Source organism: Lytechinus pictus, chromosome 3 (genome assembly GCF_037042905.1).
Source record: "Lytechinus pictus isolate F3 Inbred chromosome 3, Lp3.0, whole genome shotgun sequence".
Taxonomy (NCBI): domain Eukaryota; kingdom Metazoa; phylum Echinodermata; class Echinoidea; order Temnopleuroida; family Toxopneustidae; genus Lytechinus; species Lytechinus pictus.
In genome coordinates this window covers 50,202,741-50,228,232 of record NC_087247.1, presented here as the reverse complement: position 1 = coordinate 50,228,232, position 25,492 = coordinate 50,202,741, and the positions used below count along the sequence as shown (strand labels likewise).

Below are 25,492 nucleotides of genomic sequence, written 5' to 3'. Positions count from 1 at the left end.
ATGTATTTCCATATTTAAACATCTCGCACACATTCCCACTTATTTCAGAAAATTCACAAGTATTGAATTTATTTATTCATTTATTTATTTATTTATTTATTTCAATTTATTTATTTATTCATTTATTTATTTATTCATTTATTTATTTATGTATTAGAATATATTTAGTCAGGTACAAAAATCAGCAAAATGCTGTTTTTCATCAATGACCTGATGAAAACAAAATCAAGATTACAACAAAAATCATCAATATCATACATGTAAATACATGTAAATATAGGCCTACGTGTAAATTTTGAGGTTTTATCTAGGCAAAGCTGAGTAACATAAATAAATATTTTACATACGTTTCTTCTTCCCTTTCACAAAATGAGCATAAATTGGTCTCAACAAGGCCAAAGCGGAAAAAGTGATGGTTTGTGTAGTCTACTATTGAGTGTGTTTTATGTCTTCGTCTGAAAATATATATTTCTACTTCATATACAGTTCGTATCAATAAAAAGTTTGCACTTTGAAAAAGTCTTGGGAAATGAAAAATATACAATATGGGGATATTTTTTCACATATATTCTTGGGTTTGGGTCTCATCTATCAAATGAAAGTAAATTTGTTTACAAAATATTACACTTGAGTGAGCAATGTCCATTTATGTAAAGCTCGCAAAAAAATAGTTTGCGCAGAAATGCTAATTTTCACACTGTGTCAAGGAAAAAAGAAGAAAACAAACTGACCGTGTGGTAAACTTCTCATATATTTCTTATGCATTTTAGCGAATGGAAATAAAACAGATACATTTAAATATTTTGTAACAACTTTGCCACACAAATTAACATTTTAACCCTAGGTAAGCACGACCTCTATTATATACCTTTTCTTGCGCCAGCTGGATCTGGGGACATGAATGTAAACAAAAGTTTATTTCAGACATCTCCAGCATTCTTTCACTAAGTTTTTATCATTTAAAGTGGGACCACATTTCATATTTCATTAAATACTAGTGTCTTTACACTTTTCTCAAGCTTAAGAACCTAAAGTCAAGCCTAAGCCATTTCATGTCAATCACAGCTCCGTGTAAAGCAGATATCAACATGATGGCCTCTGTGTGTGGGGATGGGGGGGGGGGGGCACATTGGCGTTCGGTGAAGTGTTTTGGGAAAGGAAACAAGCTATAAAGGTAGAAGGTATCTTCAAATCAATCTTCCTACCTAAAGTCCATGTGTTCTTCATGATTAATGTCTACTTTTATTGACATGAAATTATTTCCAAGCTCTACGCAAATCATTTTCATGAACTTTTCATTAGTAAGTGGTGCTCACTCAAGCGGAAAGATTTTTCGACAGTTATATCATTTGCTTGAAGAGATCTGTACCAATGAGGAAAAAGCTTCAGGATATTACAATGATTTTACAGCATTATGAAGTGTAAAGTATTTTTGATACGCACTGAATAGGCTAAATAATCCACTCTAATTAAATTCATCTCTCTTTTAACAGCTGTACGTATATTTGTTTTGATTTTAAATACATTATTTTAGTTGTTTTATTCCCAATTAAAGTGAAGACCATTCCAGAATTGTTTTTCATAACGGGTAAACAGGCATGGATATGCTTGAGTTTTTCAATGTCATTCGCTTCTAAACTTTAATTTAAAAAAAAAATGTCTGTCACATTTTAATTTATCATTATTTTCCAAAATATGTTTTGATTTGTAAACTCCCTTATCGTACAACCTGATATCTTGTATACAACTTCCTTTGTATCGAATTAACTTATTATTGAAAATCGCCACTCCACCAAACTCTGTACTTCTAATTTTATACCCACTCATCTATTATAATAAGTCCGTGTAATTTTAGTCACACGAAATCATCAAACATCTACCCAAATATTTAGTGACAAAATTAAAGTACTGTTTCCATTTCATGTCTTCGTCTTTATGTAATAGTTTCCGAATCCACGTAATTCGCGGTGCTTTTACCTACGTAGGAAATTTGAACATCTTTAATCCTCCTTGCTTCTAGTCTGAAATCATTGTATTCTTATTAATTTTTTTTTCTTTCCTTTCCTTATGAAATAAAAAACAAATTCATCCAATGATTAATAAACTGATTTTGGAACAGGAGTAAGAGATGCTCGATGTGCATCGCCAGTCACACTCGTGAGGGTTACATCAAGTCGCTGCAGCGATTGAGAGTGGGGTGGATGGCGCCACGGCGCTTTATACCCACTGAACTAGAAATACGTATACTTATTATATACCCCACTCTCGATTCGATCGAGTGTGACCTACGAGTACTCTCTCGTTGAGAAATACCATGGATCAACCCATGGAAATACGTACAGCCAATAGCAGTTTTGTGCTGGCATAGCTCTCCATGCAATCGTGCATTGTCCCGGCATTGTCCCTGGTCAAAACACATGAATAATCGCACTGAAATTTTTTTTTGGCTTGTATACGATCGACGTTTGTTTCATGTGTGATGAACCAGCCAAGAATTTCATGTATTATGCTGCATTTTCAAGTTCACGGATCAAATGACCTCTATGGAAACACAACCGTCAATGGATTTGTTAGGAGAAGCCGAAGGATTGAGCAGAATGAACCTTAGATGGAAATAACACACAGCAAGGTAATTATATCTATATATTTTTGTAGGCTTCAATATTATTTTCATTAAAATTTGGAGAAGCATGGTGACTCGATCCTGTTTCATACTTTGTCAGCTCTACGATATCCACCCATGGATATTGCACAAACCGAATATGATATTAGAGAAAAATTATAATTTTCCCGGGGACTCTAAAGATTATCATCTCCAAGGGCTCCAAGGCCAATCACGAGAATAGCTTGATGTTTTTTAAATCTGTTTGTTATTGTAAGTCTATTACATTTCATCATATTATTAGTACAAAATTAGCCTGATAATTTAGCTGGTTTAGCAATAGAAATCATCAACTTTTACTAATAAATACTTACATAACATGGAGGTGCCTATGTTTCTTCATAACCTTATTCATATTCCATTTTCACGTCAATATGTGTTCTTTTGGCCACGAGTCATATTGCTAAATAGTCAAGGAAACGATCGGATTACTATGTCAAGTTCATTTTGCTCTTTCTTTCCTCGGCAGCCATGTATTGTACTCCGGAAATCGCTTTAGTTCATATTTACTTGAGCACTGCATATCTAAACCTTGTATTATTAATGTATTTTTATCTCGATATTTTGTTTCACTCTGAATTATACTGATCGTCTGTGTTAATTTCAGTATTATCTTTGTATTTGTGTGGACCTATTATACAGAGATCCACTATCAATAAGGAACATATAATACATGCTATACTATATGTTGTTTATTGATAGTGGACCTCGATAAATTATGTATCATAGCTGTGTCTGGAATAACGTCCGTCTCGAATTTCGTTCCGTGATAAATAGAGGGCTGGCTCTTCCCTTTGTATCTATTCACTTGAGTAACAGACAGTATTGATCAAAGCCCGGGATTGAGGCCGACATTCAGTACTATTTACAGAATTTCAGTGTCTGCTGTAGTAGTGTCCCTGGTTTACAAAAAAAGGAAGACATGTTAATGCGAATTATTATTCATTCCATATCTTGGTGACTTATATTTGCAAGCCCTGACCTCACTTTGGTAATTAGATTACTTTCGCGCATAGCTAGCCCGACGGTTTGGACGTAGTCTGCAGGCGCAGAGCTTTGGTTTCGCAATTCGCGTAGTGCATAATGGAGAGTCTGAAGTAGTGAGACTAAATTCACTATGTAAGGTGGCTGCCAGCACAGACAGGGAGTTTAAAAGCTAGTCTTCGCTCTAAACATTGTATAAGTGGTAAAGGTGTCAAATTTGAGTCCGTGCACGCAGACTAGATTGAACGGTCAGACAGATGCAGCAGCTGCGAGTTCATGGATGTCAAATGCCGAGACGGAGAAGACTGGGAACCCGGACTGGGAATCACGTGGAAACAGATGCCTGGGAGACAAGACAGAGAGAGACATGCAGAAAGACAGTCAGAAGGGGGGGGGGGGGGAGTCGGAGAGACACCAGAGGGTTATAGGAGAGAGGATGGGAGGGGTTCGGGAGGGGGATGGTTCGCCAACAAAAATATCGGCTTAAATATGCCATCGAGAGAAAATATAAGGCTACACATATACAATAAACAGTAACATCATAATTATCATATCTTATGTTCATTCAAAGATTTATGTAGTTTGAAATTTTAACCAAATAATTGATAAAATTTTGTAAACTAAAAATCTCCATTGGGAATGGAAAATATTTAAGGTTATTTGGCGACTGCATGCGGGGGGGGGGGGGGGTTCTCGGATTTGGAAATGGTATGGGTGTGCAGCCCCAAATCTGAATTTATGAGGAGCTGAAAGGGAGAATCCAACCTTGGTCATAAAATGTTGTGTTGGAAAAAAGAAAATAAGATAAACAGAACGGTGAAAGTTTGAAAGAAATTGGACAAGCAATAAGAAAGTTATGGCTGTTTTTAAATTGAGATCCCTATATAAGACTTTGTAAAATTTCAAAATGGCAACTGGGTAGGTAAATTATGACAAGGGGCAAGGACGACTTTCCCATATAGGCTATGTACTTAAAGGAGAATGAAACCCTTGAAACCAGCTGAATCCATATCAAAGAGAAAAATCAAAGAAACATATTGTTGAAAGTTTGAGGAAGATTGAATGAATAATAAGAAAGTTATGAGCATTTGAATATTGAGATCACCAATGCCATGTAGATCCTCCCATTGGCAATGCGACTAGGAGCCTGTTCAGACCGGCAGAGATAGCGCGATCTAGCGCGCGCTAGATCGCGCTATCTCTGCGGTGTGGAAGGTACAACGTCGTTTCGGTCCGCCCAACAGCGAGCCACGGCGAGCCAAAACGGCGTGCCACTGGAGCACCTCTTGGGGGTGGTCCACGAGAGATAGCGCGGTCTAGCGCGCGCTAGATCGCGCTATCTCTGCCGGTGTGAACCCGAGCTACGATAGCACGCCGGAGATACAAGAGTCTAGAATCTAGATTAATCAAATTAGAAATACATGCACAATGTACAACGCCATGAAATAAACGTAGGCCGGCTAGCATAATAGGCACAGCGATATCGAACTCTCAACTAACTAGTACGGGTTCGTAATAGCGCGCGAAATCTTTGACCGCTCTGACCTCATGACGTCACGCGTCATGGCAACAGGACCTCTAAAAAAAAGGGGGTGCTACGATAGACCGCGCTATCTCACTGCGGTGTGAATCCGGCGAATGCCAATGGGCGGACCGTGGATCGCGCTACGATAGCGCGATCCACGGTCCGCCCACGGTCCCCCCTTGCGGTGTGAACAGCCTCCAAGATATGTGATGTCACACACGTACAACTCCCTCATTATTTTAGTACTTATTTCACTTATATTCTCACCTTTATATAGTCTATCACAAGGTGAGGTGTTCTCTTTATGAAAGAACAAGTACAGAGGTTTCACAACATTATATCATTGATGAATCGTTTGTCATATGATTAGAATGAGCAAAAAGAGATGTTTGGGGTATATTTTCAGTGTCCAAAAGGGGAGAGTTGTTCATCTGTGACATCATAGATCTTGGTTGCATTGCCAATGGGAGGATCTCCATAGCATTAGTGATCTCGACATATAAATGCTCATATTTCTTCTATTGCTAGTCCTATTTTACTCAAACTTTGTTGATCTTATTCTTTGATTTGTCTGTTTTCACAAAAGCTAACTTGCTCCAAGAGTTTCATTCTCCTTTAATTATCAGGATTTTGTGGTTTCTCTTGAATGGGGACTTCGCGATCGAGAACTGACGCCTGAAATGGTGGGGGGGGGGGCATGGAAACTGGGGAAAACGGGATTGTCAATCAAAAAGGGTGAAAATGAACTACTGGCAAGGTGTGAAGGGGGTTCATTTTCAATTGGTCTAATGCTAATTCGTCCAATCACCAACTCGTCTTCTATCATTTGGTCTACCATCAGTTCGTCCACTATCCTCAGGTTCTAATTGCATTTCATCCTTTCACCATTTCGTCTAATAACCAGTTGGTCCAATAGCCATTTAGTCCATATACCATTTGGTCTAATTGGATTAATTGAGCGAAATGAATGAAAATGAAATGGGTATAAGACCAACTGGTTATGATACGAAATGGTCATAGACGAACTGGTGTTTAGACGAAATGATTATTGGACAAAATGGTTATTGCACCAAATGGTTGTTAGATGAATGTTGATGGACAAAATGTATTAGACTAAATGAAGTTAAACCATTTGATGAGTTGGCAATAGACGAATTGGTAATTTACCGTGAAGGGTAAACCTGTTGCTCATGCGGTTGGCCAGCATGGCGAACTCTGAATGTAAATGAGAATAATATCAGAGATAATTATGTCCTTATATTTCATCGTGAATTTCCAATGGACCCAGTTATTTACCTGGTAGTAGGTCAATATAAGTTTCAAGGTCTTTTAAAACTTATTTTTCAGATCATACGATCTATTTGAAAGAAATGTATTGTCATTCTGTGTGGAATCATTTCACACTTAAAAGGGAAAGTCCGTTCCAACAAAACAGTGGGTTTGAATAAAAAGAGAAATATAAAAAAATCACCATGATCACAATGTTTGAAATTTCTTCGAAATCGGAAGTAAAATAAAAGAGTTAATCAAAGGAGTACTATAGGACACGGTTGAAAATAATATGAAAAATTCATCTAAATCGAACAATGAATAACAAAGTTGTGACATTTCTTAAGTTTTGCATGATAGGCATGTACACATGAATATGTAATGAGCAAGCTGATGATAATCATATCCCTCCTTTCTTTTGTACATGTATTACGTTATAATTATGAAATCATTATTATTATTATTGTATTAAAATCTTTTTATTCAAGTGTTCCCTCCAAGAATTAGAATAAATGACTATACAGATTTAGTTTGTAAGATAATCATTGCTGCAACTCATGGATACACATACAAACCCTTAAAAATATGAATTAATCATGCAATAATATGAGAAAGAGGACAGTGGGGACGTGAGATCTACCTAATGCATATTAATCATAACCTGCATATAATTGCTTTCTCGAAATTTTGCTAAATTTTGGTAAACTTCGTTATCAGATTTTGATAAATCATAAATATTCAGCGTTTTGCTCTATGTATCTTTACTATATTTACTTAGACAGTGGCGTAACTACGGGGGGCATGGGGGGCACGTACACCCCCCCCATCGGCTGACCAAAAAAAAAAAAACGGGGAAAAGGAGAAAAAGAGGGAGAAAGGAAGAGAAACGAAGTGGGAAAGAAGACATTATTGTTCATTATAATGTTATATTATATCATAATTATGTTATGTTATATTACGTAAGAAACATTTTTTTTCATAACTTTATGAAACATAATTTGCTCAGGGCCTATGTCCTCATTGTTCCTGGTGCTCGCATTGTCTGTTTACGGAGATATATAATCCTGTTATACTAAAACCTCCCGTTTTCAAGTCAATATACACCAAACTGCCAAATATATTTCCTCGCACTTCGAGTTATTGTTTTATGTACAATAGTATGCTTCTTTTTAATGACTACTTAAAGTGATTGCCTCATTTTAAGGTCTTGATATAAAACATTTCCTGTCCGTGATTACGTTCGCAGTAGTGGATTGGTGAAATATGTCTGCTCTCCATGGATTCCTAGAATCAGTCCTTAAATGTCCCTATTTCTAATCTGAATATCAAAAATTTTCAGCTCGCGCTTTGCGCTCGCATCATTTGGTTAGTGAACTACGTATGGTCTTCGTGAATTTCTACAAACAAGCCTTAAAATGCCCCTCTTCAGGTCTGAATTTCCTAAATTTTCAGCTCGCGCTTCGCGCTCGCAAGATTTGATTAGTGAGATGGGTATGTTAATCATGATTACAAGTGCTTTATGTGCATGTTTAGATGTAATTCTAACAAAATCAGCAAGCGCTTATTGGCACTCGCATTAGATGACTATGGTGAGATGTGTATACCCTTAATGCATTCCTAAAATATAGTCCTTAAAATCTTCCTGCTTTGGGGTCAATATTTACAAAAATTTCAGCTCGCGCTTCGCGCTCGCATTATTTAGCGAGACAGGTACATATCATGATTACAAAAGATTGATTATAATGTCCCTTTTTAGGTCTAAATATCAAAAATTTTAAGCTCGCGCTTCGCGCTCGCATTATTTGACCAGTGAGAGACATATCCGTTTAATGGCACTGTCCTTAAAATGTCTCTAATAGGTATACCTGGCAGATGGGCGCGCTTCGCGCGCTCACTTAGTGACTCAAAACTTTTGCTGGTGCCCCCCCCAATGCCGTGACCCACGGTACGCCACTGTACTTAGATATAGTTATTTTCAGTCCAGAGCACCCCTTTAAGTTTTCGCTTTATTTTTCACAAAATAGTTACATTACATGCACCATATAGTGACATGGGAGAGAGAGAGAGAGAGAGAGAGAGAGAGAAAGAGAGGGGGTGGAGTAGATGGTGTCATGCAAATTTGACAATAAAGATACTCTATAAAATCTTTATAATAGTAGTACGCCGTGGGACGAAGCCATTTTTTTGTTGTGTTCACAAACCTGTAGTGAAGTTACGAAATAAAGATGTCAAATTATCTTTTAAATTCATCAAATCTGGATCCACTTGTTTATTTGGGGGCAGAATTGCACAAGGACGCACAAACTATGAATAAAGCAGGTAATATTTATTCTGTAGAAGGTCTTATTTATTTTGGGGAATTCGGCATGTGCACAAAGACACTTCGCCGAACTCAGCACAGACCACTGACTGACTGATTTGTATACTATCATTATTTCATGAAAGGATTCTGTAACTATGGAGTACTATAGGAACGGTTTATTTGATCACTAAAATATATTTTCTTCATGAAATGAGAATGTACCTATTGCAAGAAAGAGTTGTTTGTCTGAGGAATCTTTTAGACTTTAGTCCTTCAAATTCATTTTATTTCATTTTCAACAAAATATGAACCAAGTAAATACAATAATAACAAGTCAATGTCATAGACAATATAATGAAGGTCATAAAGGTCAAAGGTCAAAAAATCGCACGCTAGTATGATATTTAGATACAAGATGGATTTTTATAAAGTTTTGGCAAGCGAGGTGACCATAATGTAGGCCGATAAAAAGTAATAGTCTATACATGTATATATATATATATATATATATATATGAATTTATTATGTACATACACAATGTAAAAACTGTGGTGTTAAAACTGACACCAGTTGGTGCTTATAGAGGACCACACCGTGAGGTATTAAAATTCACCCTAGAGATTGAATATATCACGAAAGAGTGTAAATGTAACAACCAAATGTGTTGTAATAACACCTATAGGTGTTAAACTAACACTGTCAATTTAACACCGGTGTAAAATAACTGGTGTGGTCCTCTATGTATACCGGTTAACACCACAGTTTTTGCTGCGCACACTCATTGGCGGCGCTCAATGGGCTTGCCCGTATAATATACGACTTCTGTGAGAAACCCTTGTTATGGATAACTTGGTAAATGGCAGTTTTGTCCGGTGTTATGTATAATTATGTATAAATAGCAAAAATTATGTATAAATAGCAAAAATTATGTATAAATAGCAAAAATATTCAATAAGATTTTTTTTTTATTCAACGATTCGAGTATACACTCGATATTTAGGAGGATAAAAATCCATGACGCAAAGAGGTAACAAAATGTCGCAATGAAGTCTGTATACATGCCGAGTTCCAACAACTCGACATCTTGTCTTCTGGTCCCAAACAAGCTGATATGCCGAGTTTTAACAACTCGTCATCTTGGCTCAAACGAGCTGACATTCCGATTTCCAATAACTGATCATATTTTCTTCTTGCAATTAACAAGTTGACTTGCTAAGTTTTAATAATCGTATTGTCTTCTTGCCATTAACAAGTTGACTTTCTGAGTACCAACAACTCGTCGTCTTGTCTTCTTGCCATTAACAAGTTGACTTTCTGAGTACCAACAACTCGTCGTCTTGTCTTCTTGCCATTAACAAGTTGACTTTCTGAGTACCAACAACTCGTCGTCTTGTCTTCTTGCCATTATTAAGTTGACTTTCTGAGTACCAACAACTCGTCGTCGTAATAATAATAATAATAATAATAACGTCATATTTTACCCAGGGAAGCCACTTCAGTTCTGAAAATTGTTCTACGAGTGGGCTCTGCTTAACATGATAATGTTATTATTACCCCGGCTACCTTGATCGGGCGCTCGAGCATGTCTGTTTGTCTTGTCTGTTTGTCTGACATAAAAAAGGGAGTAGAAGGAGAAAAACAAGCATATTGGATGGTCAAGAGTGGCTGAAGTGGCAGGGGGGTGTGACTTTTCTAGTAATGAAAATACTTCTACTACCAATACTACTACTATTACCATTATAGAGGAAGAACATGAAAAAGGAAGAAGGAAAAAGGCAGGGGAATGAAGGTACAGCAATCCCCGAATTCGATCATGGGTGTCGGTCGGTATTCATGATGGGGGGGGGGGGGGGGGGGGTTGACTGACACAAATTTGTTCTATGTGAGGGATTTCCCCCTTTTAGTTTAAGGGGTGGGGCATTTACTTGACGATTCTAAAAAAATAGGTTGCCAGACATGGCGGCGAACCAAAAATTTGAAATTTTTTATATAAAATTTAATATCATGGTTGACATTTTAAAACCTGATATCACATTCGCCGCTTTTCTTTTCGTGTCTCTCTTTTCTCCTTTATTGGTTGCAAAACTGTTTGAGGGTAATGGCCCCCAAGCCCTACGTCTGTACGCAAGTGGTGGTGGTGGGGGTGGGGGAAGGGTAGTCCTAAGCACCAAAGTCTTAAGTATATTTTTAGCTTTATCTCTACAACAAGACTATGTGTGCTTCGTATGGACTAGATCAATAACGCGAGCGCGAAGCGGAAGTTAAAATTTTAGAAAAATTGAAGTGAAAATAATTTACTTGAGGTCTCTGGTAAATTGCCAATTCGTCTATTGCCAACTCGTCCACTCACCACATGGTCCAACCTTCATTAAGTCTAATGTCATTCCGTCCATCAACATTTCGTCTAACAACAATTTGGTCCAATAACCATTTGTTCCAATCATCACTTCGTCTAATCACCATTTCGTCTCATAACCAGTTGGTCTAATATCCATGTCATTTTCATTCATTTTGCACAATTAACACTAAGTCCAATTAGAACAAATGGAATATGTACTATATGGCTATTGGACCAATTGGTTATTAGACGAAATGGTGAGTGGACGAATTGGCCATTAGACCATGTGGATAGTGGAAGAACTGGTGGTAGACGAAATGATAGTTGGCAATAGGACGAATTGGCATTTGACGAATTGGAAATAAACCGAGGTTTTACCTGTTTTCATGGATATTTCCATATATATATATATATATTACTATACATATAGTTCATAACTCGAGAATAACAATCGGTTAAGAAAACTTCCTGTCACGTCTCAAACTTTTGTGTTAAATGATTAGCAAAGCCTTGTCTTGAATCGTGCAATGAGAGTTTCGTTCCGGTAAGATAAAGGAGAATTGCTTCCCCTCTTAGGTATGTTAGTTTAGTTGAAGCCTGTCTAAGCTCAAATATTAGTTCAACAATTTCTAGATACAACAAACTTTGTGATACGGATGGTTGAAATGGATCAACCTGAGATATCAATTACCGGCAGTGGCGGATCCAGTCGGATTGGACACAATACAATTTTCAGGAGCCGTATTATTTGTGTATTTATTGGGACCCTCAATCAGTGCCTGTCCCTGAGGAATAGAGATCTTGTAATGATAGAGGGACGGTGCCAATAATCGCGAAAATATTTTATTAGCAGTAAGTTACATATTTCAATTTCATATTCTTGTTGTAAAAGATATCGATGACATAACATGTTTCTTTGTTTCCCCTCACTTCTTAGAATACACTGTGAAAGTTTTCTTATGGAATTTTCAAAGTGAACACATCAACTGTGAATAATGGGAGGTCCTGCTGAAAATGTGAGGAGAGACCGAATGCACCGTTGGTTTCGTGCTCGATGGGGTTGGGTTGTGACTGCAGCTGGATTCATCGTCAACCTTGTCACCTATAATATGCTTTACTGCTATGGAATCCTCCTTGTAACTTTCCAACAGGAATTTAGTACCAATACCGTAACAGCAGGTAAGGTTTAGTCCTATTTCGATTTAGTTCTAATTCGATGGTGATTCTCATCAAAACCTGTTTGACAGTATCTGAATGATAGGTTAGGATGCGTTGTTTTAAACAATGGACATAATTTGTATTATTTCAAGTGCATAATTATACAAGTGTTAATGGGGCAAGTGAAAAGAGCACTGTCAATTGCAAGTTGGCTTTTATACTTCTTTTGAATGGAGGGCAGTTCTTTTAGAGAGTCAATCTCAGTCTCGAATGTTTCTTGGAAGAAGTTTTAATTTGGGGCATCCAACATGTCCAAGGTAGAGCCAAGTCCTATGAAGCGCTGTTAAAGTGGCTGCTTCGTTTATTGATCTCTGCTTGGGGTAGTCCGGCCGATATAGGAATCTGGATCTTTCAAATGAGTTATTTATTTCAGAGTTGAAATTGCACGAGTTATTTTTGTCTCACCTGCATAGCAGAGTGAGACTATAGGCGCCGCTTTTCCGACGGCGGCGGCGTCAACACCAAATCTTAACCTGAGGTTAAGTTTTTGAAATGACAGCATAACTTAGAAAGTATATGGACCTAGTTCATGAAACTTGGCCATAAGGTTAATCAAGTATTACTGAACATCCTGCCTGAGTTTCATGTCACATGACCAAGGTCAAAGGTCATTTAGGGTCAATGAACTTAGACCATGTTGGGGGAATCAACATCAAAATCTTAACCTAAGGTTAAGTTTTTGAAATGTCATCATAACTTAGAAAGTATATGGACCTAGTTCATGAAACTTGGCCATAAGGTTAATCAAGTATCATTGAACATCCTGCATGAGTTTCACATCACATGACCAAGGTCAAAGGTAATTTAGGGTCAATGAACTTTGGCCGAATTGGGGGTATCTGTTGAATTACCATCATAACTTTGAAAGTTTATGGATCTGATTCATGAAACTTGGACATAATAGTAATCAAGTATTACTGAACATCCTGTGCAAGTTTCAGGTCACATGATCAAGGTCAAAGGTCATTTTGGGTCAATGAACTTTGGCCAAATTGGGGTATTTGTTGAATTACAGCCATAAATTTGAAAGTGTGTTGGTCTAGTTCATAAAACTTGGACATAATAGTAATCAAGTATCACTGAACATCCTGTGCGAGTTTCAGGTCACATGATCAAGGTCAAAGGTCATGTAAGGTCAAAGAACTTTGGCCACGTTGGGGGTATTTGTTGAATTGCCATCATATCTCTATAAGTGTATTGGTCTAGTTCATAAAACGTGGAAATAAGAGTAACCAAGCATCACTGAACATCTTGTGCGAGTTATAGTAGTTTTCAAAATCAGCACTGCTGCTATATTGAATCGCGTGATGCAGGTGAGACGGCCAGAGGCATTCCACTTGTTAACTAATATAGAGTAGATCTATGTGATGAAGTCATTATGTCAGGCTTTTTTTCGAGTCACCAAAATTGACTATCGAACCTGTTCTCAGGCTATCAGATACAATCATTTCAATAGCAAACTCTTCTCAAAACAAGTCATGTTGCTACTTAATATATGTTTTAATTCATGACTTTTGCCATTTAAATCAGATTGCAATTGGTTTTGCTGTTGAATACTTATCAAAAGCTTTTTTCTTTAATTCTCAGCCGGCCTACGATAGGCGCAATATTAAATATCTGGAAATAATCATGATGGTGGTGGTGGCGGTGAGGATAGTGATAATGATGATATTACGGTTATAGTAATGATTGGATAATAACTTCTGCACCTTATTTTTTTATATCAAATTAATAGGTTGGGTGGGCTCCGTAGCCATTGGGATATCATGTCTGTCCTCACCCATTGCGAATCCTCTCATCGAGCTATTTGGCAACCGAGTGGTCATTGTCATCGGAATCATCCTTTGTTTCAGCTCCGTGATCTTGACCTCATTCATGCCTGTCCTCGAAGCCATGTATTTCACATTCAGTATCCTATACGGATTGGGAGCGGGATTTCAGCTCATGAGTAGCACTAACCTAGCTCTTCAGTACTTTCCTGCCCTCAACTCTACCCGTTCCGTCTCTATCATCATGTCCGGTGCCAATATTGGTAAGTCATATCTGATGCTCGGTGGGTATCAAATCGGTTTTGTTGTCACGTCATTTTCGCTTGTTTATTGTCTCAATCAAAGCAGTAATAGAAACAGCAACAGTAGCAACAGCAATGAAAACAGTAAAATTATTATAAAACGATAATTATTTTGTAAGAAAACCCTTCACCTACTATATGCTTTCACTAATTGGTAAATGACATACTTCATCATTCGGCCTTATATAGGGATAAAGCAATAAATGTTAGTGCACATTGTTGAAATGTCAATAGCAATACGTGTTTTATATGCAATAACAGTGGGAAAAGGAACATACGCCAAGAAAAGCTATCTCATGACCGTCATTCATGGGTCTAAATACTCTGTGAATACATCATTAAGAAATTTCTTTTTTCCCCAGGCATGTTGTGTACGGGACCCTTTCTACTTTACCTGGTAAATAACATTGGTTGGCGAAACAGTCTCCGTGTCATGGGCGCCATCATTCTTGGTATTGGGCTACCGATGACCTACGCTTACGATCAACCAAGGAACATTCTGCAGAATATCAACATTCCCGAAGGCACAATGGAGGAGTCAGCTCAGGAGTCAGCTCCAGCAGAGAAAGTACAGTGTCTTCCATCAAACAAAGAAGCCATCGAGCAGAAAACGTGCACTTCTGAGATGAACTCAAGGGAAGAATGCGAACCTCTAAAATGCAAAGATACAGGTTGCCATGGAAATGAGAAGTCAACACTAGATGGTGGAAAAAGAAAGGGTCAAAAGAGAAACTTATTCTGGCGTATTCTGGTGGTTTTGACCTTCCCTGATCTTTGGTTGTTCTGTATAGCATGTTTTGGTTATGGCGCTTGTTCTTCTTTCGTGTATGTACATGTGGTAAGTCGATTTGGTACGTTGAAATAAATGTGTGGGGATCGTCCACTTTATTTAGCAAATTTTATCTTGGAAATTTCATATTTAATTTATTGCAATATATTGTTGGTTACAATGGACTTTTCAATTTCATTGTTCAAATGATAATCCCCTATCGCCATATTCATTTTACTGTTATAATAAACTAACACTATATAAGTACAATATGCTCCAACTCATCACCCTTTAAAAAAAAACACAGTGCATTTCATCACAATTTGATGTTTTTATGTCTCCAAACAGATCACTTCAACTAGGTATGAAATTATGGGAAAAAATATTTATGAGCATAGTTCGAAATGGAAAAAGTATATTGACATTCATAACGTCTTATTTTATATCTAACTCCTCGAAGTGGTTTTGTACAAAGACCGCGTATAACAAGATTAGATAGGGTCCTACTACGAATTCTTAAGTAATTCCATTTAATAAGGGCGTTAATAGGAGAATGATCTCTCTTCCCTGTATCTTCTGTTACAGTTTTTATGTTATTACCTGCACTGAAGCCTGAGGGTTGATTGTCGCATACACAAATCATTATCATAATACTGATAGTACTTTGAAAACATAGATCTTCTACATATTCACAATCTGCTCAAGGGGGGGGGGGGGCGATGGTGCACCGTCTTCATTGCATTCCCTCTTGCCTTTACTTCATTTCATTCCGTTTATTACCATTTCCAACATTTTACAATTATGTTTTGTTCCATACATCTTGATAGTAGAGAACAATGGTTGGCGTAGCTTAAAGTTCCCCAGAGCTATCTGCCCTTTGGAAAAATTGGTGATGCCGAAGAAAATGTCCCTGCCGGGAATCGAACCACTAGACCACAGAGATGGGTTAGTGGTTAGGGCGACCCAGATCCGATTGATCGTCAGATAGACGGGGGCCCGGATTCAATTCCCGGCAGGGACATGGTAGGCAATGGTTAGACAAAGAAAATTTATATGTGCATTATAATCAAGATAGCCATAAAAACAGGTTGGAATGGAGGAGGTCGCTAAAATGCGGAGCTTGTAGAATGCAGCCTCCTATTAAAATAATTACATAACTAGTGTTAACCCCCCCCCACAACGATACGCCTATAATGGATGTGGGTGTATAGATGCGTGTATTTTTAGTAAAGTCATTAAGTCCAGTGAACTGAGAAAATGGGTCCAAAGTATTTATATCTTAATACATAGAGTAGAATTCACTGAGCAAAATACCGAAAATTTTATCAAAATCGGATAACAAATAATAAAATTATTGAAGTTTAAAATTTAGCAACATTTTGTGAAAACAGTCGTCATGAATATTCATTAGGTGAGCTGATGATGTCACATCTCCACTTTCCGTTTTCTTATGTTATTACATAAAATCATAATTTTTTCATTATTTCATACTTGTGTGAATAGTATGTCTCCCTTATAATGAAATAAGTTGTACCATAAATATTTAATGCACTAAATCAGTTGTCAATCCAATTTTTCTAGTTCTTGGAGGAAAAAAATTGAATAAACATAATTTCATATAATAAAATACAAAAGAACAAGTGGGGATGTGACATCATCAGCCCACCTAATGAATATTCATGACGACTGTTTTCACAAAATATTGCTAAACTTTAAAATTCAATAATTTTGTTATTTGTTATCCGATTTTGATGAAATTTTTGGCATTTTGCTCAGTGAATTCTACTCTATTTATTAAGCTTTAAATATTTTCAGCCCGGACCATCCCTTTAAAGCTTTACATGAAGCCCAGTGAACTGAGAAGGGATTAAGGGAGCGATAGTTGAAATTTAGCTTTATCCAGTACGAGGCGTGAGTCCGGGGTCAAGAAAACTTTACAGTCAAATAACACGGATGGTTTCATTATTGTGAAAAAGAATATGTGATGAAAATGAATGATGTTCTCCAAAACCTCATGACATTGTTTCACTTATAAGCAAGGTCATGGATTGTTAAATAATGTTTACATTAAGTTAAACCCCATCAAATATAACAGGGGATATAATATCAATACACTCTTCATGGCTTCTTTGTGACCCAGTAAAAAAAATATTACTTTCAGAATGATGCGTGCAAGATTGGAAATAACAAGCTATTAAATATACTGAGGGAAGTTGATTTTTTTAATGATTTCCATTAGCACCTTTATAGCTTTCTTCAAGGAAGCAATTAGCAGTATATTTTCCGATGACCTTGTTCGTTATCTCCATTAATTGTTGATATATTTTCTAAATAGTCATTTAATACAAAAGAGCCAAGACTTTATTCCAGTATCGCGTTTGCATCGAGTGAACTGGAATAAGAAAAATATGATGTAACCTTCCAGATATTCATCAGTTCAGTTCAATTTTTTTTCTCTCAGCTTAAAAACTTATATATATGTACAATATGTACCGGAATGACAAATAATATTAGAGAAAATAGGAAGCTGCAGACAAGTTAATAAAAATCTTGTGAATAGTAGTTCTCAATAAATTAAATTAAATGTATAATAACAACAATGAATAAAAATATACACACAATATTATCAACACTACCAAACACACATATGGGGGCGGTAAATGTAAGAGGCAAGAATAAAGATTATTTTGCATATTCATTTATATATACTTTTATTTACTTACAGATATTGTGATTATGAACGGAATGCATGATTAATTTTATTAAAAATATATGGGATGTATTTGAAGGAATTGTGTTATGAATAGTACGAAACATCACATATAATATCTGTAATGAATGTCATATGGGTTTTGAGGTGAAAAACAAAGTTCGTGAAGGAAATCTAAAAGGGGAGTTTGTACAGATTTTTCAAATTTTCTACCTTTTTGCTGGCGAAGAAAAGGCGAGTCAAACTTGCCTCGCGGAGATGGTAATTTCCGTTCACATTGGGGGAAAAAGTTAGACTCGCCTCGCGGGTCTGACTCGCGAGCTGGGGCTTAGTGAGAACGCGGTATTAAGAGGGGAGATCTGTGGATCATACCCGCGAGCTGGGGGAGACTCGGCAACTTTTTGCAGTGTGGACAGAAAGCCAAGTCTTCCCCGGCAATTGATTGCGAACTTCCGGTGTATCTCGCGCGCTTTATTCGAGTTTTGTTTTTCTACGCACGCAGTCTTTCCGGAGTACACTCGATTTTTTTTAATTTTCAGTCGTGGTTTATTTTCAAGGCAAGCGCGCGCCAGAGTTTGTTTACATATTCATCTCGGAGGATTGTGGGTAATTGGCGGAGCAGACCCGCGAGGCGAGTCTGCTCCGCGAGCTAGGGCTAAATGTGAACGTGAGGGAAGAAGACCCCCACGAGCCGAGGCTGACTCGCGAGGCGAGTCTGATCCGCGAGCTGATATGGGGCAAAGTGAGAACGCGGTTATTATTAGGCTCAAGGGAATAGTACAGGACATCATGCTTGGGAAAGTACAAAGGAAAAGGAAAAGAGGAAGAAAAAGGAATAGACGATTTGAATGAGTAACTAAGGAAAACAACAAATGCTTGAGAGAAATAATTTGCAGGCGAGCTCAGGATAGAGCAGCATAGTCGAAATTTGTCCATGGGATCACCAGTCGCCAGGAAGGAGTCTCAACGGCACATAATAGTATGTGTGTTGTTACAGTGGTATATTATTGTGGTGGTATTGGTGGCACCGTCCTTGGTTCTCTAAGCAGTGGCGTAACTACGGGGGGGGGGGCATGGGGGGCACGTGCCCCCCCAATCGGCTGACCAAAAAAAAAAAAAAAAAAAAAAAAAAACGAGGAAAAGGAGAAAACGAGGGAGAAAGGAAGAGAAACGTAGTGGGAAAGAAGAAATTATTATGCATTATAATGATATATTATAATTATGTTATATTACATAGGAAACATTTTTTTCTTAACTTTATGAAACATAATTTGCTCAGGTCCTATGTCTTCATTGTTCTTGGTGCTCGCATTGTCTGTTTATTAAACGAGATATATAAACCTGTTGTACGAAAACCTCCCGTTTTCAAGGCAATATACACCAAATATATTATTGTTTTATGTAGTGACATATGCTTCTTTTTCATGACTACTTAAAGTGATTGCCCAAGGTTAAGGTCTTAATATAAAACATTTCCTGTCCGTGAGTACGTTCGCATCAGTGGAATGGTGAGATATGTCTGCTCTCCAGGAATTCCTAAAAATCAGTCCTTAAAATGTCCCTTTTTCTGATCTGAATATCAAAAATTTTCAGCTCGCGCTTCGCGCTCGCATCATTCGGTTAGTGAAATACGTATGGTTTTAGTGAATTCCTACAAACAAGCCTTATAATGCCCCGCTTCAGGTCTGAATTATCTAAATTTTCAGCTCGTGCTTCGCGCTCGCATCATTTGGTTAGTGGAATACGTATGGTTTCGTGAATTCCTACAAACAAGCCTTAAAATGCCCCTCTTCAGGTCTGAATTTTCTAAATTTTCAGCTCGCGCTTCGCGCTCGCAATATTTGATTAGTGAGATGCGTATGTTATTCATGATTACAATGACCACAAGTGCTTCATATGTGTTTAAATGTAATTCTAACAAAATCAGCAAGCGCTTGGCACTCGCATTAGATGACTATGGTGAGATATGTATATTATTAAGGGATTCATAAAATATAGTCCTTAAGATCTCCCTGTTTGGGGTCAATATATACAAAAATTTCCGCTCGCGCTTGGCGCTCGAATTTTTAAGCGAGACAGGTACGTATCATGATTACAAAAATTATAATGTCCCTTTTTAGGTCTGAATATCAAAAATTTTCAGCTCGCGCTTCGCGCTCGCATTATTTGATTACTGAGATGTGTATGTTATTCATGATTACAACGACTACAAGTGCTTCCTTAATATGTCTCTATTAGGTCAGTATACCTGACAACTGAGTGCGCTTCGCGCGCTCACTAAGTGACTCAATTTTTTTTGCTGGTGCCCCCAATGCCGTGACCCACGGTACGCCACTGTCTCTAAGTATGCCATCACAAGAAATATTTTCTTAATATTTTTGACGTGTGATGCATATATATATAGTTGATTTATTGATTAATTTATTAAGGTGCATCACACCTTAATAAATTATGTATCCCGGTTTTTTTTCGTCAGGTTCCATACTGCTTGTCCTTGGGATTCACGGAGGAGAAAGGTGCACAAGCGATCATGGCAATTGGGATATCCACACTCCTTGGAAAGTTCGTATTGTCCTATTTTGGTGACCGGGTCCCGTTTCCAAAAATCTTCATTTTCTTGGTAGCCACTGGAGTTGGAATCTCGCTTTCGATCTACCTTCTATTCATCTCAAGTGTAATCGAAATATTCATCATAATCACGCGTATGTTCTATCAGGATGATGATAATTTATAACAATGATAATAATGATAATAGTAATAATAATAATATTGATGATAATAATAATAATAACGATAAAGATAATGGCAATAATAACATTGATAATAACAAATGAAAGTGATGACTTAATTGTATTAATAAACACATGTTTTATTATTCAAAGTTAACATCAATAAACAAGAGATGAACTGAAATTGCAACAGGAAAGAAAATATATGTAAATCCTTTAAGCCCATGAGTTGGTATAGATTGATGAATACATGTATATTTATATGATACTACATTTTACCATGAAGTTGATTGCAAAGTTGGTGACAATTTGCATTTTCTTTATGATTTTTGTTCTCTCCCCCCCCCCCCCCTTTTTCCTTAAATCAAGTTATGGGGCTGTTGGTGAACGGTATTTGCGACACATTGCCGTACTCAGTCTGTAACCAGATCTTTGGAGTCGAGAGGGGTATGGAGACTTGGACTCTTGTCACCTGTTTTCATGGGGTTGGGTATCTGATATCATCCGTGTTTGGTAGGTACATCAATTCTCTTATTGTCCCTTTTGATTAATTTACTGTTAGTAGCAATATATTTCAACATATTGGCCTAATAGAAAATACACTTTGTCCCATTTAAATTGTGCCCATCGTATAAATAATCAGCTAAACCTTGGAACGTTTTATTTTTTTATCATTTTTATATCCTTTTTGAACTAACCCATTTTAACGGCTGAATTTGGTTTACACAATAGATATATAAATAAATAGATAAATATATCTATCAATCAATTAATCAAATAAATAGATAAATAAAAAGATAAAATGAAATACCTGTATTAAGGGATCGAAAACAGCAGTTGAAGTTTTTTGTAATCTCCCTTCAAAAAAGGAAAATATAAATAATTAAAACTCACGCATGTTTCCAATAAAATTCACGGCTAGATTACATTAATGTGTATTCCCCCCTTCCCGCCTCTGCTGCCCCAATGATTTTTATTTTAAGTCTACTGTACAAAAGAAAACAAACAAGGTCTTTAAAACAAGAAACCCGGCTCTTGTAACCCTGTTAGCCATGTTATTTAATTTAAAAAATGTCACCTTTAGGATGTCTTGCAACCCTGTTGAAATATCTGTTATTAAAATGCCATTTCGTATATGATTTGTAGGTTAGATAAATTATTGTGTTTAACCCTATCCCCTTGTAATCTTTGCTGTTTGGGTCTCTACACCCAATATATACCTTATTTTCTCACTGTCATCAAAGTTTAAGATTCATATTAATCGTTTGAATTAGATGAAATGGCATTATTCTTGTATGCAGGAAAGAGTGTCGATCAGACAGGGTCATACAACGGTGCTATTTGGGCAACAATCATCATCTATGCTGTCTCAGGTCTTCTCTGTGTGATGGTTCCAGTTTATCAGAGACTGTTTGCTCGGGACAGGTTTGTCATGGCCGACTCCTTTCAGAGGTGCTGCTCCAGAAAATGTGGCCAGGCAAAGGAGCAGATTAAAGAAAAGAACAATGACAAATTTGGCGATGTTTCGGTGATAGTTGACTTGCCAAGGGAATGAATAATTTGTCTTTTATTATGTGCTTGCATTGTTATCCCATGAGGCGTGCCTTAGAACAAAATATATATTAACAGACGGAGAGGGCGCCTGTCATGCTTATGGAGGGGAGCTTGAGGAAAAATGTTGGGAAATAATGAAAAAATATTTTAAAGACATGCCTATAATAACCGATGGTAGAGGTGATGGTGCGAATTATCACTTCCAAGGCAGTCAAAAATACATATTTACACCGTCTGCTGAGTGATGGTCCTGGTTTCAATGCCCGAAACATAGTGATAATTTTCTTTCATTGGTCTGAGGCGCAACTTTATACTTTGGTTCGCGTGTTTACTGCTCGAGTATAATAAGAGGGCATTTATTCACGCATATTCGGGGACATGGTAAATATAATTAAATGTGAGGAATTTGTTAGAGATAGTACGGAGTGCAACATACTTTCTCAAACAGTATAGAGTGCAATAAACTTTCATATCGTGCACAATCCACGTTTTGATAAAACGCGCCGTTGTTTACACGAGGATTCATAATGCGTGGAATATTACAAATAATTTTCTTTGTCAGTTGCAGTCATCGGAAGTGGAAAATTAATGCATTTAACCGATACGCTTGATATATTTTACACAAATATATAACTAACACTACGAAAATGGAATATTAATATTGAACATAATCTTCCAATTTATAAATAATGATCTGATGCAGTGATGTACGAGTCTATTAGCATGAGTTTGGGTTTTTATGCTTTTTGTCTGTATAATGTTGATTTTTTTAAATATCTAACTTTTTTTTTTTTTTGGAGGGGGGGTGGGATTTAAAGCAGGAATCACATTGGTGTAATCCTTAAGGAGAATTTTAATAATAGTAATATCCCTCATTGAAGCTGTGACATCAGTGGTCAGTTATTCTATTTTTTTATAGAGAGGGGAGAGAGAGAGGGGGCGGGTTGCGAAATTAACTGCGCACAGTGGGCCAGAATGGGTTGAAAGTGCGCCAAAATTATATTCGGTGTTATACTTTAACGTGTTCTCTAGGGGTAATTTTGGGCGTAGAATCGACTGAACATAATTTAAGGCCGATATGACGTCACCTTGATACCAAATTTTGATGGCTACGTAAAACCTATCTGTGAAAAGACAAATTATGCTAAACAATGTGTAGTATATAAATTTTGTGTTATGTATTACTTTACGATTGTCCTGAGTGAATGTTCTTTAATGCTTCTCACATGCCTAAAAAGTGTTTATGAGATCCCAAAAAAATTATGACATCAAAATGATCATTGAATAAAAAAATACTTTAAAATACGAAAATAATAACCGTGCTTTATCAAGCTGTGTAGACTTGGGTAAAACGCAGAGTATATCACACCACGAATGTATCACTTTATGAGGAGGGCTTTTGGCTGAAATGATGCTACGAGTAACTTTTTATCTCTGGAAGAGGGGTGGGTAGCCCTTATATGCGTTATCAACCTTCATTTTGTTTACATTATGCCCGGAATTCATGTCATTTTTCATGGAATGGAAGGGGAATCGACCTCGCCGTGCAAAAATGAATGGCAATGTACACCCCATACGATGCGCTGAGATGACTGCGCGGTATCAAAATGACCATTTTGGGGGTGATGTGTCAAGTAAAATCGGCTCTAACATAAAAACGGGCAGCTAAATTTGGTATCAACGTAAAGCTTAGACATCGGGAAAAATGATGCTGATAGAATTTAGACGGAAATCCACGGAAATCTATAAACTTTTCTAATGTAAATGCAAAAAACATGGATTATCAGCCTATTTCGAGGAATAATTATCCTATAAACCTCCTGAAAAGTGTATTTTTTCTACTTTGAACCCTTTCACACGGAAAAAGAATTTATCAGGATTATTTGGGAGCCATTTCAGATTCCTACATGAAAAACCTCCAGTGAAATGGCCTGTTTTTCAACTAGGTTGTCATATACGCGGTATTTCGCAAAATGTCACATTTTACGATTTGAGGTAGGAAATTAACAACCTTTATGCACATTCCGGAATGAAATATTTTGCTGAAGTATTCTTCAAAGTGTTGTCTTTCAGCTGGGTATGACAAAAATAAAAAATCTGGAATTGCCCAAAATGACTTTTGGCGCACTTTTGTTTCGCCCCGGCCCACTGTGCTGCGGTGGGAATAATAATTCCGCGGGCGGGTTATGTATAAAGGTACATTAACTCTTGCACTAACAAAACGAATCCATTTAGGCACCATAATCATTCAACGAACGTACCGAAGTGACGGTAATCTAATAAATTTGAGGGTCACACAGACAAAAAATCTCGCAGGTCAATGTTTGAACATTTCGAAAAGAAAACGAAATTTCTACTTCTTGCTATATAGAATCCATCTAATTTTCATGAGCAGAGGTGTAAAGTCTTTGTGTCTTTATTTCAATCGTTCATGGTATACCTTTGAATAAATGCAATAGATTTTTCCCAACAAAACTAAATACGGGATGGGCACAAATATCGTTACAGAAATATTATTTATATATGCAATTCCACAAGGTAAGTATGGAGGTACTATATTATGTAAAATTTTGTTATTTTCATTTATTTTCTTACTTTTATACAAAAATGAAACATTAAAATGCATTATATTTTGGGTAATATATGATATGAGGTCGAATGCAGGGTTATGTTATTGATGTTAAACATCGTAATTATATACAATAATAAATTACAAAGAGTTGCGATTGATCCGATCAATCGCAATTATGGAAAGCCAGCAAAGTCAACATATTAAATGCATGTTTGTTCAAAAAATTCTAGATATAAATGTATATCCATAAATTCATTGATTTCTAATTGATAATTTGGTGTGTTCTCCTTTGTTTGCAAAGGACATTTTGCAAATTTCCTGTAGAAAAAATTATGACACTGATGGATTTCCATAGAGTTACGATTGATTGGATCAATTGTAACTCTTTGTAAGACGGGGCCCTGGTGTTGCAAGTTGCAATAAGGTTAATAGACCTAATGATGTAGATTATTTTTCACCAGGTGATTCATCAGTTTGTTATTTCATGATCTTCTCACTAAAGACATTTATGGCATTCAATGCTGGAGCGTTGATATGATATATATATTTTTTAATCTTGAATTTTTTTCAATAAACTGAAATTCCATGTAAATATAATCAAATCATCTAATGCATTTTCTTTCTTAAGTTACACGCATGCCTGCATTGTCACATGTTTTTTTGTATACCCCCGGGGGGGGGGGGGGGGGGCGCCTCAGGGCAAGTGATGGATGGAATTGTGCCCCATCTAACTATTAGTTTCGAATGCTCCTATAATTAATCATGGAATTAAATTCGAGTGTGTCTTTA

At 36.9% G+C, this 25,492-nt stretch overlaps 1 protein-coding gene across 3 annotated transcripts; it reads left to right on the top strand.

Annotated features, from left to right (window-relative positions):
* Window positions 1-1,113: 1,113 nt before the first annotated feature.
* LOC129256248 (monocarboxylate transporter 12-like) lies at window positions 1,114-25,492 on the top strand. 3 transcript variants are annotated; one of them, XM_064097293.1, is made up of 7 exons: window positions 1,114-2,629; window positions 12,018-12,259; window positions 14,034-14,330; window positions 14,732-15,207; window positions 20,325-20,550; window positions 20,947-21,090; window positions 21,879-25,492. In XM_064097293.1, exons 2-7 carry the CDS (start codon window positions 12,076-12,078, stop codon window positions 22,130-22,132), a joined length of 1,581 nt encoding a protein of 526 aa, XP_063953363.1. In that variant the 5' UTR covers window positions 1,114-2,629; window positions 12,018-12,075; the 3' UTR covers window positions 22,133-25,492. The 3 variants fall into 3 exon arrangements, 2 of the variants coding, with proteins under 2 accessions (XP_063953363.1, XP_063953364.1); XR_010293107.1 differs by having other exon boundaries at window positions 2,329-2,629; window positions 20,325-20,410; window positions 21,879-23,438; XM_064097294.1 differs by lacking the exon at window positions 1,114-2,629 and adding an exon at window positions 11,773-11,932.